At 42.6% G+C, this 13064-nt stretch overlaps 1 protein-coding gene across 1 annotated transcript in view; it reads right to left on the bottom strand.

Moving 5' to 3' along the window:
* Taldo (transaldolase) overlaps nucleotides 1-13064 on the bottom strand; it is a 35149-nt gene continuing 22085 nt past the window's right edge. The window contains exons 5-8 of the mRNA XM_050191420.3: nucleotides 11053-11113; nucleotides 9000-9244; nucleotides 6175-6242; nucleotides 1-459 (exon numbers count right to left, since the gene is read on the bottom strand). Coding sequence (XP_050047377.1) covers nucleotides 299-459; nucleotides 6175-6242; nucleotides 9000-9244; nucleotides 11053-11113 — 535 coding nt within the window. The 3' untranslated portion in view covers nucleotides 1-298. The remainder of the gene's footprint in view (nucleotides 460-6174; nucleotides 6243-8999; nucleotides 9245-11052; nucleotides 11114-13064) is intronic.

The raw sequence follows: 13064 nt of genomic DNA, 5'->3' as shown, positions 1-13064 counted from the left end.
TTTCTGCCAACATACAAAAATTTTCTTTATTCTCTATGAACAAAACATCTCTCAACAAGTTATATTGCGAAAAGTGGCTTTAATTTTTCATAGCAAAACTTTCTGTACTCAAAACTCGCATTAAAAATATAACTGCTTCTTTGAAATTTGCTCCCAGCATATCACCATAAGGGCACACATTGTGCGAAAAAAAGGTGTGTGGGGGGCGAGTGGGGGTGATGACAAGCAAATCAAGCCGACAACCGTTGACGGCACTGAAGTGCCCTCCTATGTGAAGGTCTTAACCGAAGAACCGCAATCACTTGAGCTTCTCGCGGAGAATGTTCTCAAGCTTGACAGCGTCAGCAGCGAACTTGCGGATGCCATCCGACAGCTTGTCAGTTGCCATCTGGTCTTCATTCAGCTCCCAGCGGAAGGTTGGCTCGTTTACTTCGACCTTCTTCAAGTCCAACTTCTTGGCTGCAAGAATTCAGAAAGCAGGCTACTAAGCAAATAGAGTAACGATTGTTAATTAAAATTATTCAGTTAAGACAGTGTTCAAACAAACGGGTCCGTTCGAATACCACATTCAGTAACGAATATGGGACAGCATGCGATACAGTCGCAGAACGATAATCGAGGTTTGGTCGGGGGCGACTACCTAAAACTCCGAATGAACAGATTACGAAATGAAGAATTCGTCAGAAAGTAAGTCTTTATTTCATAAGTTGCTAAAAAAGCTGTTCAATACGTCACTGCACAAGCAGATGTTTGCATGCGACCTGGCCAGTCTGTATCCCAATCATTGCTAGTTGTCGCTACAGATACACCAAAGTACAGTCAATGCATGCACCAAAGCCCTATCCCCAGCCATTAAAACAAACCGACCATGCTCCGATAGACTTATAAACGCATGTTTCTTCGCAAAGGTCATTTTCCGGTAGTTTACTCACTGAATCGCTGTTCTCTTTAACAGAGACACTGAGTGTAGAATTGGCACTGTTTGAAGTTGCTTGATGATTGCGACCAACCAATAATTTTAACAGCAGTCAAGGAAATCGCCTAACAACATGTTGCAATTTAGTATGCAAAAGAACAAATCTGCAGAACTCATGACAAAATGCAAATGCAGTTTTTTACTAAGCGGATTTACTTGGCTTGTGCCATGGCTTGGCCAGAGTCGAATATGACTCGACTGGCTAGGCAACTAGGCCTTGCTACTTTCGGTTTCGAGGAGCTGCCAGAGATGTACCAAAACAAAAATGTTACTCATCTGCTTGACATGGTCAACCCAGTCGCCGAATTGGCACATGGTTGTGCAGGCAGAGCTGAACAGAGTCCACATTAATAAACTGTGTGCTGTAAGGTGTCCAACATTTCCACGGAACTGCCTGAATTATCAGTTAGCAACCGTACTGTATCACTGAGTGCAACTGCCATGCATTTCTGGAAGAACTGTCTTGGGGAATTGGAAATTACTGAGGAAGTGCAGCTAATTTGAGCTGGGAATGCAAAGAGAAGGATAATCGCAACGGCGTGCCCCCCCAAACTAAGTGCCTATCATACGGCGTCACAGCATTTAGCACTGGTCATTCATTGGCGATGCAGAGTGCCTTAAAAGCCCATTTCTTCACAGCATCGTTAATCTGCCTATCCGTTAAAGCATGGTATGTGATGGCAGTATGCTAAAACGTTGATAGTGCGGCACTTAACCTCCATGCCATGGAGAAGTACTGCGTGCACTGGGGACAATGCATCAGGATCACGAAAGCTAAAACGCTCAATTCTTGTTAGATTTGAACTCAAATTAGATCATTCCCACCGCAAACCCTCACGGTGGGCCCAGCTTGAGTGTGTAATGCCAGTAATTTCGATGCGACACTACTGCTGCAATGACGTTGCGCGTCACCACAGTGGCTAGCGTCGCATCGGACTTTGGCCTTTGGCTTAGGTTTTTCAGAAAGGCAGTTTGTAGGAGCGAGCAATTTTGCTCAGAATAACCACTGCACAGGTTTTGGAGTTCCAATTCCCAGAATTTTTTTCCCTATTCAAGTACGTGCAACTGTGCCACGACCAACTGATCGCTTTGAATGACCTATCAATTTGAATTAGGAGATTTCAAATCTAACAAGATTTTAACAATAAATTATCTTCACATATTATTTGCACATTTCAGGAAGGAGTACACATTAAAAAGAATGAAATGAAACAGTACAAGAAGCTTGATCCAAACAATGGCTGAAAATCACTTCAGAAAGCATGAAGTTGGCCGAGTTTTGCCCATCATGGTTTATGCTTGGTAAAGCAGCAGGCTGAAAGCTGCGATATTTGAACCAGGAAATTTTTATCAAGTGACAAACTGTGGATGTCAAACAACCAATGTCACTGAAGCCATCTTCGTCTGTTGGGCTAGTTGGTCTAACATTGTGTATTTTTTGCACTGTATTAGGAATTTACATACACATAAATAAGGCACGACAGACACGGACAAGTGCTCGTCAGCGTCGGTCATGTCTTCTTTATACGTATGTAATTATGTGTATGTGTATATTTTACATTTTATTTGGAATTTACTGAAGCCATCGTTCTGTCAAAAGGACTGGTCTTCATCAGAGCAACTACTTCAGCGATGAAAACGACTGAAAGTGATCTGCAATATAATGTACAAGGGGTCTCGGGCACTGTTGCCATATTTTTTGTAAGCATGTCGCTAAAGTCAGAAAAGCAAAGTTGCTAAACTCAGTGCTAAAGATGGTCGCTAAAACATATGTTAACTTCGAATACCGTAGCCATTTTGGAACACAATAATACAAGCTAATGTGGTGTAAATGACTTACCTAAATGTTTTATATTTGTCTAGGGCCCATGTGGGTGAAGGACAAACAGTGAATTCACCAGCCGTGTGTAGAGTTATATTATTTTTCACTAATATTGATACGCATACTTATCCCTTTGTCGGGGACTGCATTTCACCCTCTAGCCACTTAATGTTATCGCGCAGCACAAGTCGGGCCTACATGATTGTAACTTACTGGAATGTTATCAATGGTGCTATCCCTTCTCTGTTGTCAGCAAAGATTCTGTAATTCAATTGTATGCTTAATGCGAATTGTGTAGTACTTTCTGGAAGACATGCGGGTATCAGCGATTACTTTGGAACCTTCGACGACTCGTGCATGAAAACTGACGCGCTTGACCAACAGATCCATTTTCAATGATCGCCAACTGTGTTCACCGCTTTCGTCGCGCTTTGAGTGTAGCCCGTATTAATGGGCGAACCTGTGCCCAGAAAAGAGTTAATTTTGCCATTCACAGTGTTGTTACTGTGTTCTTCACCGTCAATACCACGCGACAATATACAGTTAAACCTCAATACAACATACTTCAATATAACAAAATTCTCAATACAACGAAGTACAGTATTTAACTTTTCATAACTCTTGTCCATAAAACACCATGCATTTAGAACCTCAATACAACAAAGTGTTTTTACAAACGATTTCAATGTAACAAAATTTCACAGCCACCACAAACGAATACCTAGACAATAATTGGAAACTGCCATGGATGCAGATGGTCCAACAGTTGAATTTCAAGTGGCTGCTTGTGAAAACACCTCCCAAATTACGCACCGCGCAACCAAGAGCGACAGCCAAAGTGGAGCAGCAGCATCATATTCCGATAAAATCCAAGTCCGATAGGATCCTATCGCACTCCGTGCACTGCATGCTTTGGGTGCAAGTGAAAACATGAGAGGGCGAGCTGAAGAGGATGGTGGCTTGACGAGCTTCATCTTGCAGCACTAACAAGGGGAAAGTGTGGGAAGGGAGCGAGCTCTTGGTAATGCAAACAAGCATGACCGAGAGGTAGAGCACTGCACAAGCCCGGGCCGACCCTTGAGGTGCTTCTTTGATGTTTCAGATATGGATTCTGAACAACTGCGTGAGCACTTACCGTATTTACTCGCATAATGATCGCACTCGCCTAATGATTGCACCCCTGAATTTTGTCGACAAGATTTGTTTTGTTTTTTTGCTTTCCCGTATAATGATCGCACCCCAAACTTGTCGCAGCGATATGTTGTGTGCCGTCTAGCTAATGATGATCACGCTTACCATCTGTCGAATGCTATGCGAACGACTCTTGAAGACATACCAAGCGATATGCACGCATCAAACATTCTTAAGCAGATGCACCATTTCATTCCTTTTATCACTTTCCACACTTTCATGAAATAACAAAAGCTACAACCAAACTTTCCTCAGCTTTATTACTTGTAGGCATCAGAATGGTCTTGGTCAACAACAAAAAGGCACCTTTCGATTCTTCTCGTCTGCCACAAATCGCAAGTGGCAACAATAGTGGCCATGTTTACACTGATACGTTAGAAGTGTACCCTATTCATACGCCGACGCTTATAACGCAGCTAAGATATTCGCCCACCATAAGCGGAAATGTGCCGCATTAGAATAGCAGTAAAGACAAGTGCCGCAGTTTACGCAACTTGTCCGCCATGTGTTTCTATGTCACTGCCAGCTAAGTGCGCCCATCTCCGTTTCTGTCCCTCGAAGTGGATATCGCTACGTTATTGTCGCAAACTTGCCCATGTTAACGATATGATTCATTACTGATACGGAAGAAACTGTTTCAATGCGCGTAATGTACTCGCGAGAAGAAAAATCATCACGTTCGGCGGGTTCGGCTTGCTCTGCCGGCCGCCATTCTTGTTTTGGTGTCCCGCACTGTTAGCGGCAGCCGCCTGCTTGTTAACCCATTGTCATCCCGCAGCAAACGCGGGATGAAAAAAAGAATGTTTCTTTTAGCAGGAAATTTAACCCGTGTAATGATCGCACCCCTGAATTTGCATCAATTTCTTTGACAAAAGAAGTTCGATCATACTGCGAGTAAATATGGCATTACTGCTTTACACCTACTCTAAACTCCAGTGATCAGGCTATAATCTTATGTGTCACGGTATACGTTTAAACATCTTGAAATAAGATGTTAAAACATTGAAGCACCAGAAATGAGCGCATTTCTAGCGGTAACAACAGAGCTGAAACAAAGTTGTGTGAATATTATCACATTTGTGAAAAATTTATTACTGTAGTTTATTCATGAATTCAAAATGAAACCATGTGTAACACTGCACACATTTAAAAAGAATGTCGTTTTATTGTTACCTGAAACTCTTAAATTTACTTTTTTTCTGAAAGTAAGTCACTGAAGAATTTAAATCAGCAATAAAAGAATATGAAGCTGGGACGATGGTTTTGAGGAAGGAATGCAACTCTCAAAGGGTTAACATGCAAAAAAGGTTGCTTTGAGGAAATGCACCAGGTTCTGCACCCCGTCATTTATAAATATGGCAGCACAGCACGACTCTCTCAAGCAGCAGACTTTAATGCCACATTTTTTGAGCACACGTGATTGTGCAGCACATGGTGCGCTCACTTCAGATTTCACTTGGCTGGCCTAGTTAAATGCTCAACAGGAAGCATAAGTCAATAAATCGGAGATTTTATTTGGACGTTAAAAAATACCAAGCAGAACCAGACCTCAACCCCTTTCTCTTCTTCAGCATCATTTTACTTCAATGCAATATGAATATCTGTCCCAGCCAGACAAGGTACCGTTCAATCATCAATTGCTGTACTTACAAACGAGCAAAATTAAGAATTTGTAAGAATATCGCAAAACACAAGCAGTGGAGAGGGTGGGTAACACTTTTTCTTAAAGTATGCCCCAAGCACAATCTTATTGTGGGATACTTACACACATTTATTAATGACATCTACATTGAGATATAGCACACAAACAGCAGCAACCTTCAAAGTCTAAAAAGTGACAAGCAACATAATTTTATGATCAACAATGTTTTGAGAGACTGGTGTTGCCGATATTGCCTGCTTCCAGAACTTGCCTGAATAAACCTGTTTGAAGGATGCACCCTGCTAGCGCCACATTTTGCACCACCACAAAAGAAGGTACAGGTACCACTACAATTTCTTTTTTGTAGTGCATTTTTGCAATAGCGTAGTGCCCGATCTTGCAACACTTTTAGATCTTTTTTTTTTGCGAACAGAATTTCTTTTCATAAAAGCTGCCACAATAATTGTAAAATGGTAGAACGAACCCTACTTCGTAGACTTCATGAAAAATTCGGGAGAGCTGGAAGGCTATGAATTCTCTCACCCTTAGCTTCAGACAGGTGGTGGACAATGGGCTCGGTTGAGTTAGCCAACTCGGACAGGAGTCCGGGGCTGCAATGGAGAGGAGAACAACTTCTTGGTCAGTACAGTACAAGCGCCCACACACGCACAGTGTCAACCCAAGACTTTTTTCTTTCTGGTTTGGTGAATATGGTCAGATTCTCGTTCAACCCCGAAATGGAAGAATCATGATTCATACTGGTTTGAATAGGTTTATGTTTGCATAACCAAACAACTGCAAGAAAACAACACAAATTGACGTAAAAAAACAATGTCAATTTCAACAACGTGAAACAATGTTCACAATAAAGGCATTTTATTGTGAACAAGGCTCTCGTAAGGGAGCCGAGGCTGAGATATGAAATTTCGGTACTTCATTTTGCTAGGTGCTTCACTTCACGTTTTTTCTATATGCACTACACTCAACCACAAAATTTTACGGAACACAATACCTACGAAAAAGCTGTCTATCTGTGCAGCCTCACAATGCAGCCTTGTATTCACATTTACAGCCTCTACCAGTATATGTGAACTACGTTGTGATGTTGGGTTTTACAGACTTGTTACAGGCTGCTTGAGAATTGCTTTTCCCGAGATGCCGTGGTCCGTAAACTTTTGTGGATGACTGTACTTTTCCAGCCAGGCTGGTTGCCATCAAGCTTTGGATTTCAGAATAATCACGATAACATAAAACAAACCACCACCCATTACATACCCATCATGGGATAGATTGCAAATCACATTAACGTCACCAATCATATCCCAAAAATAGTTGTGCCACTATTTTTTTCCTCTTGTGAATAATTACGACAGTCATGGAATCACTGGGACTCTGATATCTCTGCTGAATTCAACATCTCTTTATAACCAATGAAGGCCATATAAAAAGAGGCTTGTTGTATTCCTCAAACGTCTAAAATTACCTGACTGATGAAATGAGTGTGGTCCATTGTGGAAAGTCTCTCTTTCTAAAAGCAGCCCTTTCTGTGGGCTGTTACACATAATTGCCATCATGTGCTACGCATTGTGCCATTGATAAAGGGACGGAATGCCACTGCCACTCCAATGCCCCACGGCAACTGCCGCATTTAGTTACCCCTCAGCTCACAAGATGAAACCACAGATGGCCCCTTTGTTTTCACATGGTGCCTTACAAGTTAGGCTTTCACTCATTTAACTGGTGTGCAAGCTGTATGTGGCTTGCGTAGGTGCACTATTCTCATTAGCAAACACACTGACCATGTGGATTTACAATCGGTAAGGTTCATTACCCTTTCTTGTCTTCAGCATCTACATTTACTCCTTGAGGCACCAATTGGTTCGCACATTGAACATCTAGTTTCACGACAATTCTTGCACCTTTAGAACCGTGAAAAGTACACAGCTGCAGAATGAATTAAGAACTTTCAATGCTTCTGCGAGGTTTCTCAAGTTTACAAAATGTGGATGCTATGCAAGATCGCTACAGGAAAGTCAGGCATGAAATCAACAAATAATTTATGGCTAGTATAATTGTAAAGCCCTCATGCAGCCACTTCAATAACACGCCAGATGCAAAACATTGGGAAACAAATAAGTGAAGCCCCTACAGAATGACGTGCCAACACTAAAAGCAAATACCAAGCCGTGTGCTGCCTTCCAATTCGTTTCACAACACACTACAATTAATATCGAAACATGAAATGCACGTCCAATCTGGAGTCTCTTTCAAGATGCAAGCGACACATCTTAAATATTTTTATCGGTGCTCTTGCCTTTCGTGCCCTATCATGGCATGGTAAATTATGCACGCAGTGACTGAAGCGGTTACGCTGGAACCTCGACAACAGTCGTATCTTAAGGCAAGTTTATTTTTGTTCGACCTTCCTGAAAGGCTCATGCTGCGAAGTATCTTTCAGAAATTGTTCACCATGGTGGCCAATTCCCCATTCCGAGGCACAAATACCAGCACAGAGACTAATCCTGGAGAGATGCAGCTGTGTAGTCCATGCTTCTTCCCACCAGGTGCAAGCAAAAGAGCAACTATTCCAAGCTGTAAGCATCAGCCTGGCATGTAATGCCCAGCGAGCTTCATCCCTTTAGCACATGTATCTGCACCAACACTGTCACTTCAGCGCACGTTTTTCATACTTTGAAGCGAGAATGTTGATAGCAAAGGTGCAGCATGCGACAAATTGGTGATGAATGTCTTGGAAGATAAGCCTGCTAGCGAAATCAAACAAAATTAACTTTCCTTAACGTGCAACTGTCTTCAAGTTTCTAATGCTAGTGTACACTCCATTAAACGAAAACAAAATTTGTATTTCATTATTTTAGATAAGTGGACTTTTTACTATAATTACCCCTGCAGAGCGTCAGCCAATGAGCCTGATTACCTGTGCAAGCTGCATTTGTGCAGCCAGTACAGCGTTTTAATAAGGTTTGTGAAAGTTTCAATTTCGAATGCATGACACAGTTTTATTGCAAGTAAACTCTGTAGTCTTGTTCCTAGTCCTACAAGTTCTACCTGCATTTTTATTTGCTTACATTGCGAATTTCTTTATGGACCTCAACTACCCCCGAGTCTGGAATCCAGATCCATTTTTTTTTGTCAGTTTTCACTGCGCACCCCCCCACCGTAACAAAGAATATAAGAGTCAACTCAGATACATCTTGCTCGGCAACTACCCGGGCTGCCTTCTACAATAGTCTCAGTGAGCACAATACCCCACACTATAGTTGACAACAGCCTAGCTAGCGCACGTCCAACAATAACACCTCAGCACGCACACGCAGGCAGCTGCTGGCGCCCTGCCCGAGCACACTCGCCTGATGGTGAGCAGGTCGCAGCCGGCCAGGGCGCGCACCTGTCCCACATTGCGGAATGACGCCCCCATGACGACGGTCGCGTAGCCGTGCCGCTTGTAGTACTCATAGATGCGCGTCACGCTCTTCACACCTGGGTCCTGCAGAGGCTCGAAACTCTTCTGGTTGGTGTTGGCCACGTGCCAGTCCAGGATGCGCCCCACGAAGGGCGAGATGAGCGTCACGCCTGCCTCTGCACACGCCACCGCCTGCGGACGTCGTCGAGGATACGGGCTTCACCAGAGTGACGGATCTCGATCCGTCGCCAATGTGCCCCCACAAATCCAGACGATAAGCTTCAACTACCTTTTTTTGTTTTCGTCAAAGTCGAATAAAATGGTCGTTGCACTCAACTGAAGTATGCCCAACAATGCAGCAGGAAGTAAAGGTTATCTGTGTAACTCAGAAAACCAATTATAATTAGTTACACTTACTATATATTTACTCCAAAACATGTACTTTTTTTTTTACAGATGCAGTACTTTCCCACTGCCAGAAGAAAAGGCTAGTACGTTTTTTTTTTTTTTCAATTTTCTTTAATGTGGAACTGTGTTTGATTTTTCGGGGGCTAAAAGAAATAAAGCCCTCCGGTGAATTCATGCCAAATATCAAGCAAGAGTCACTCTTTTTCCCTCACTCCCATGGTGGGCCGCCTTTCATACAAACTTGACAAAAAGGCAAAGTCACATCGCTAGCTACCCTAACATTGTGTCCTGCAAAAATGGAGCCTTTCACCTTCGCATTACTATCATGATATGTCAGGCCCAGGGTGCAAGCAGCATGCTCTCCAGTGAATCTAATGCGTATACAGCTTTTATAGGTTTCAAACTAGAAAGCTAACCTAGAAATGACCATTGTATGTTTATGCTACTAAAACAGTTCTGTTGGATTGCCCCAGGACGTCCTCCCTTCATAAAAGCCACATTAGAGTTCCTAAACAAAGAAATCTAATTGTCACCCAATCTTGTAACAAGAGAAATGTAGCACAACTGATTCTGGCATGACTTGTTACCACTAGTTTAACATGTAAAATAACTTACAATTTGAATGTGCTTTTGTAGTTATACTGAAAGTGGCATGGCGTCGTAGTCGGGCTATAAGTCGGGCTATGTGTGAACTAGTTCTGTCACCATCCATGGTTGCCATCGTGCGATGGCAGTGACACTGGCTAGGCTCGCTTGACTGTAGGCTCTTGTGAACGCCACCAATGCTGTTTTAGTTCGGCATCAGACAGCACCACCCAAGCAATTTTCGGATATATTTGCTTGGAAAAAAAGGGGTGGCACCCTAATTAAGTAAACACTGTGATAATTCATTATGATCTACCATTTTCACTTTCAGATCTTCCAGAGGCAGACTGAAAATAGCCGTTTTCGGTGCAAGATAACGCATGTTGAATGAATTCGCTGAACCCTAAGCGCTATTGGAGTCACCACTGCAGTCACCATTGAAGTCGAGCAAATGCATGATGTCCAGCAAAGTTCTAATTACCTGATGAAACTAATTTCAGGAGTGAAATCGCAAAGGTTTGGTCGCTGGAAATGTGTGGGCACTGGCCGGGACCTTCAGTCAAGATCAAATTAACAAAAAAAATCGAATTAACAGAAGCCTATTCTATTAGTGAAGCTTACAGCACAAGTCCACTTGCACCACCAATGTATACGGCCTGTCTTAAACATTTGCATCTGTGCTTTTGGTTTTGATGCATTATGTTGGTGAGCACGTATGCACACAGTGCCAGAAAGGGATAAGCACGAAGTTTCATTGTAGTTCCCAGATGTCATGAGAACGTGTCGTCGTGCTAGATGGCGTCAGATGCCTTTGCACCACAATACACTTTTTGATCATCCTGCACACTCTTATTGAACTGTTTCAATGAGAAGTGTCTCAATTATGATGATTTTTGGGGAAAAAAGCAAACGAGCTTGATGGAGGCTGTGCGGAAGTGACAGAACAGGGTGCAGAAGCCAGTCCCATTTCAGCAATAGTGACACAGCAAGCTTATCTCTGCCCCCACCTGTGTGAAGTTGAACAGCAGGGTCATGTTGCAGTGGATACCATGTTGAGACTCCAGAACTCTGTGTGCGGAAGAGAAAACAAAGAACAAGGTGGCTAAAACATTACTAAATCAAAGGTATTTAAAGAAAATTATCGGATTTATGGTCCCAACACCGCACAGTGGATACGGATGCACTATTGGTGGGCTCTGCGTTAATTTTGACCACATGGTTTTCTTTAAGCCTTTAAGGACGATACAAAAATTTGAGGAACATGCAGCAAAGACTCATTTTATTTTTTTTCGTGCAAATGAGTCAATCATGTAGCAAGACCATGCAATAAATTTGTCAGAAAGGCCAATTTTACTGAAATTTTTTTCTACACTGAAACAAAAGTGGGCTTTACTGCACACAAGTTAGTGTATGCCCCCACAATTAGGTGCAAACATTCTGATGATCATATAAAGCAAGACCATGCAATGAACTTCCATCAGAAAGGTGAAGCTTATTAAGAAATAAATTTTACACTAGCTGTAACAGAGGTGGGCTTCATTGCACACAAGCAAGTTTATGCTCCCAACTTCACTCTTCAAAGCTCCTTGTGCCATTTGAAGCTACCTACAACAAGCCCCAAAGAAAGCACGTAATTTAGAAGAAGCACGGAGCAACACACAAGCTCAAGTCTTCTTCAGGCTTGTACAAAAAAAAAGTGAACTGGATGAACTGGTCTCATTGCTAATTTTTTTATAAATTTTTTTGGCAAGCTTCTGATGGATGAGCTGAGCTTGTCTTCCATGCGTAAAGGGTAAATGTGCAATCAAAGCATGATACATGACTGTTTTTGCATTCGGCTCCCACCGGAACGTAGCCATTGCAGCCGGGAATACAAAACCGTAGCCATGCACTCAGTTGCAGGATGCTGCAGCCACTTCCCCACCGCAGCAGGTCATAAAAGCTATAACTTGTCAAAATTTTTACACAGAAAGCGAGACCTTACCAAGCTATATTTTCGACATACTGCACCCAGCGGCAACTTTCTGTGGCACCATGGCCAAAGCTATCGAGCCGAAGCAGATGTACAAGGGTGCTGTTGAAGATATGGGCACGCATTCCCGGACGGTTGCTTTCAGCTGTATCACTTTCAGTGCACGCCTACTGGCTTGTCGAGCACTACATCATGCGAAAGCGATAGTACCGCCGAAAGTGATCGTTCAAGAAGATGCCCCGTCCCGACTTCTAGTTTCTCTTGCAAGTATGAAATCTAGTTTTTATAACAAAGCCCAAAGTTGCCCAAAAAAGAAAAAAAAAATGGCAAGGCACACTCAAGAAATGTGTTGAAATAATACATGACCTACAGAGACCTCAATGGCCAATATGTGTACCCAATCTTGCTGTTATATCTAGTTCCATGAAGCACCAATGAAACTCCACTAAAGTTGTATGTTCTCTCAAAGAGAGAGCAACACTAAATCATGCATTGTTATGCTGTTCTTCCCAAGCACTCTTTTCCTCAGCGTCACCTGCACCACCACCACATTCAGATGCTACAGAGATACCATAGCTTTAGTCAAGCTAGCAAAAAACGTGTACCAAAGGCATCAGAGCAGAGCCTCAACGCTGCTGCTGCCTAGAAATAAAAGCAACAAGGATTGATAACACCACTGAAGACTTTTCTGAAGTGAGTAACATGGTCCTACAGCAGAGAAAAAAAAAAAGGAAGGCATGCTCAGCAGGTCCAAGTCAAAGACTATGTTCAGCATCTCCATTGCAATGTACCCTTGGCAAACGTGGCCATACAACTGAACAAATGTTTACATAAGCAATGCTCAAGACTGGTCTTCAATTGAACACTGCTGTGCACCAATGTCACTTTATGCCCTTACAAGCAGGCAAATTCATAATAAGCTTTATTTTCATTTCCACAGCTTCAAATTAGATTTTACAAAGAGCCGTGATGCTACAATGATGTCCCGATACCTAGCCTACAACTGCTTAGCCATGTCAAAAATCGAAGTGGTGGTTGTCAGTGCCA

Source organism: Dermacentor andersoni, chromosome 10 (genome assembly GCF_023375885.2).
Source record: "Dermacentor andersoni chromosome 10, qqDerAnde1_hic_scaffold, whole genome shotgun sequence".
Taxonomy (NCBI): Eukaryota; Metazoa; Arthropoda; class Arachnida; order Ixodida; family Ixodidae; genus Dermacentor; species Dermacentor andersoni.
This window is presented reverse-complemented; position numbering and strand designations above follow the sequence as displayed.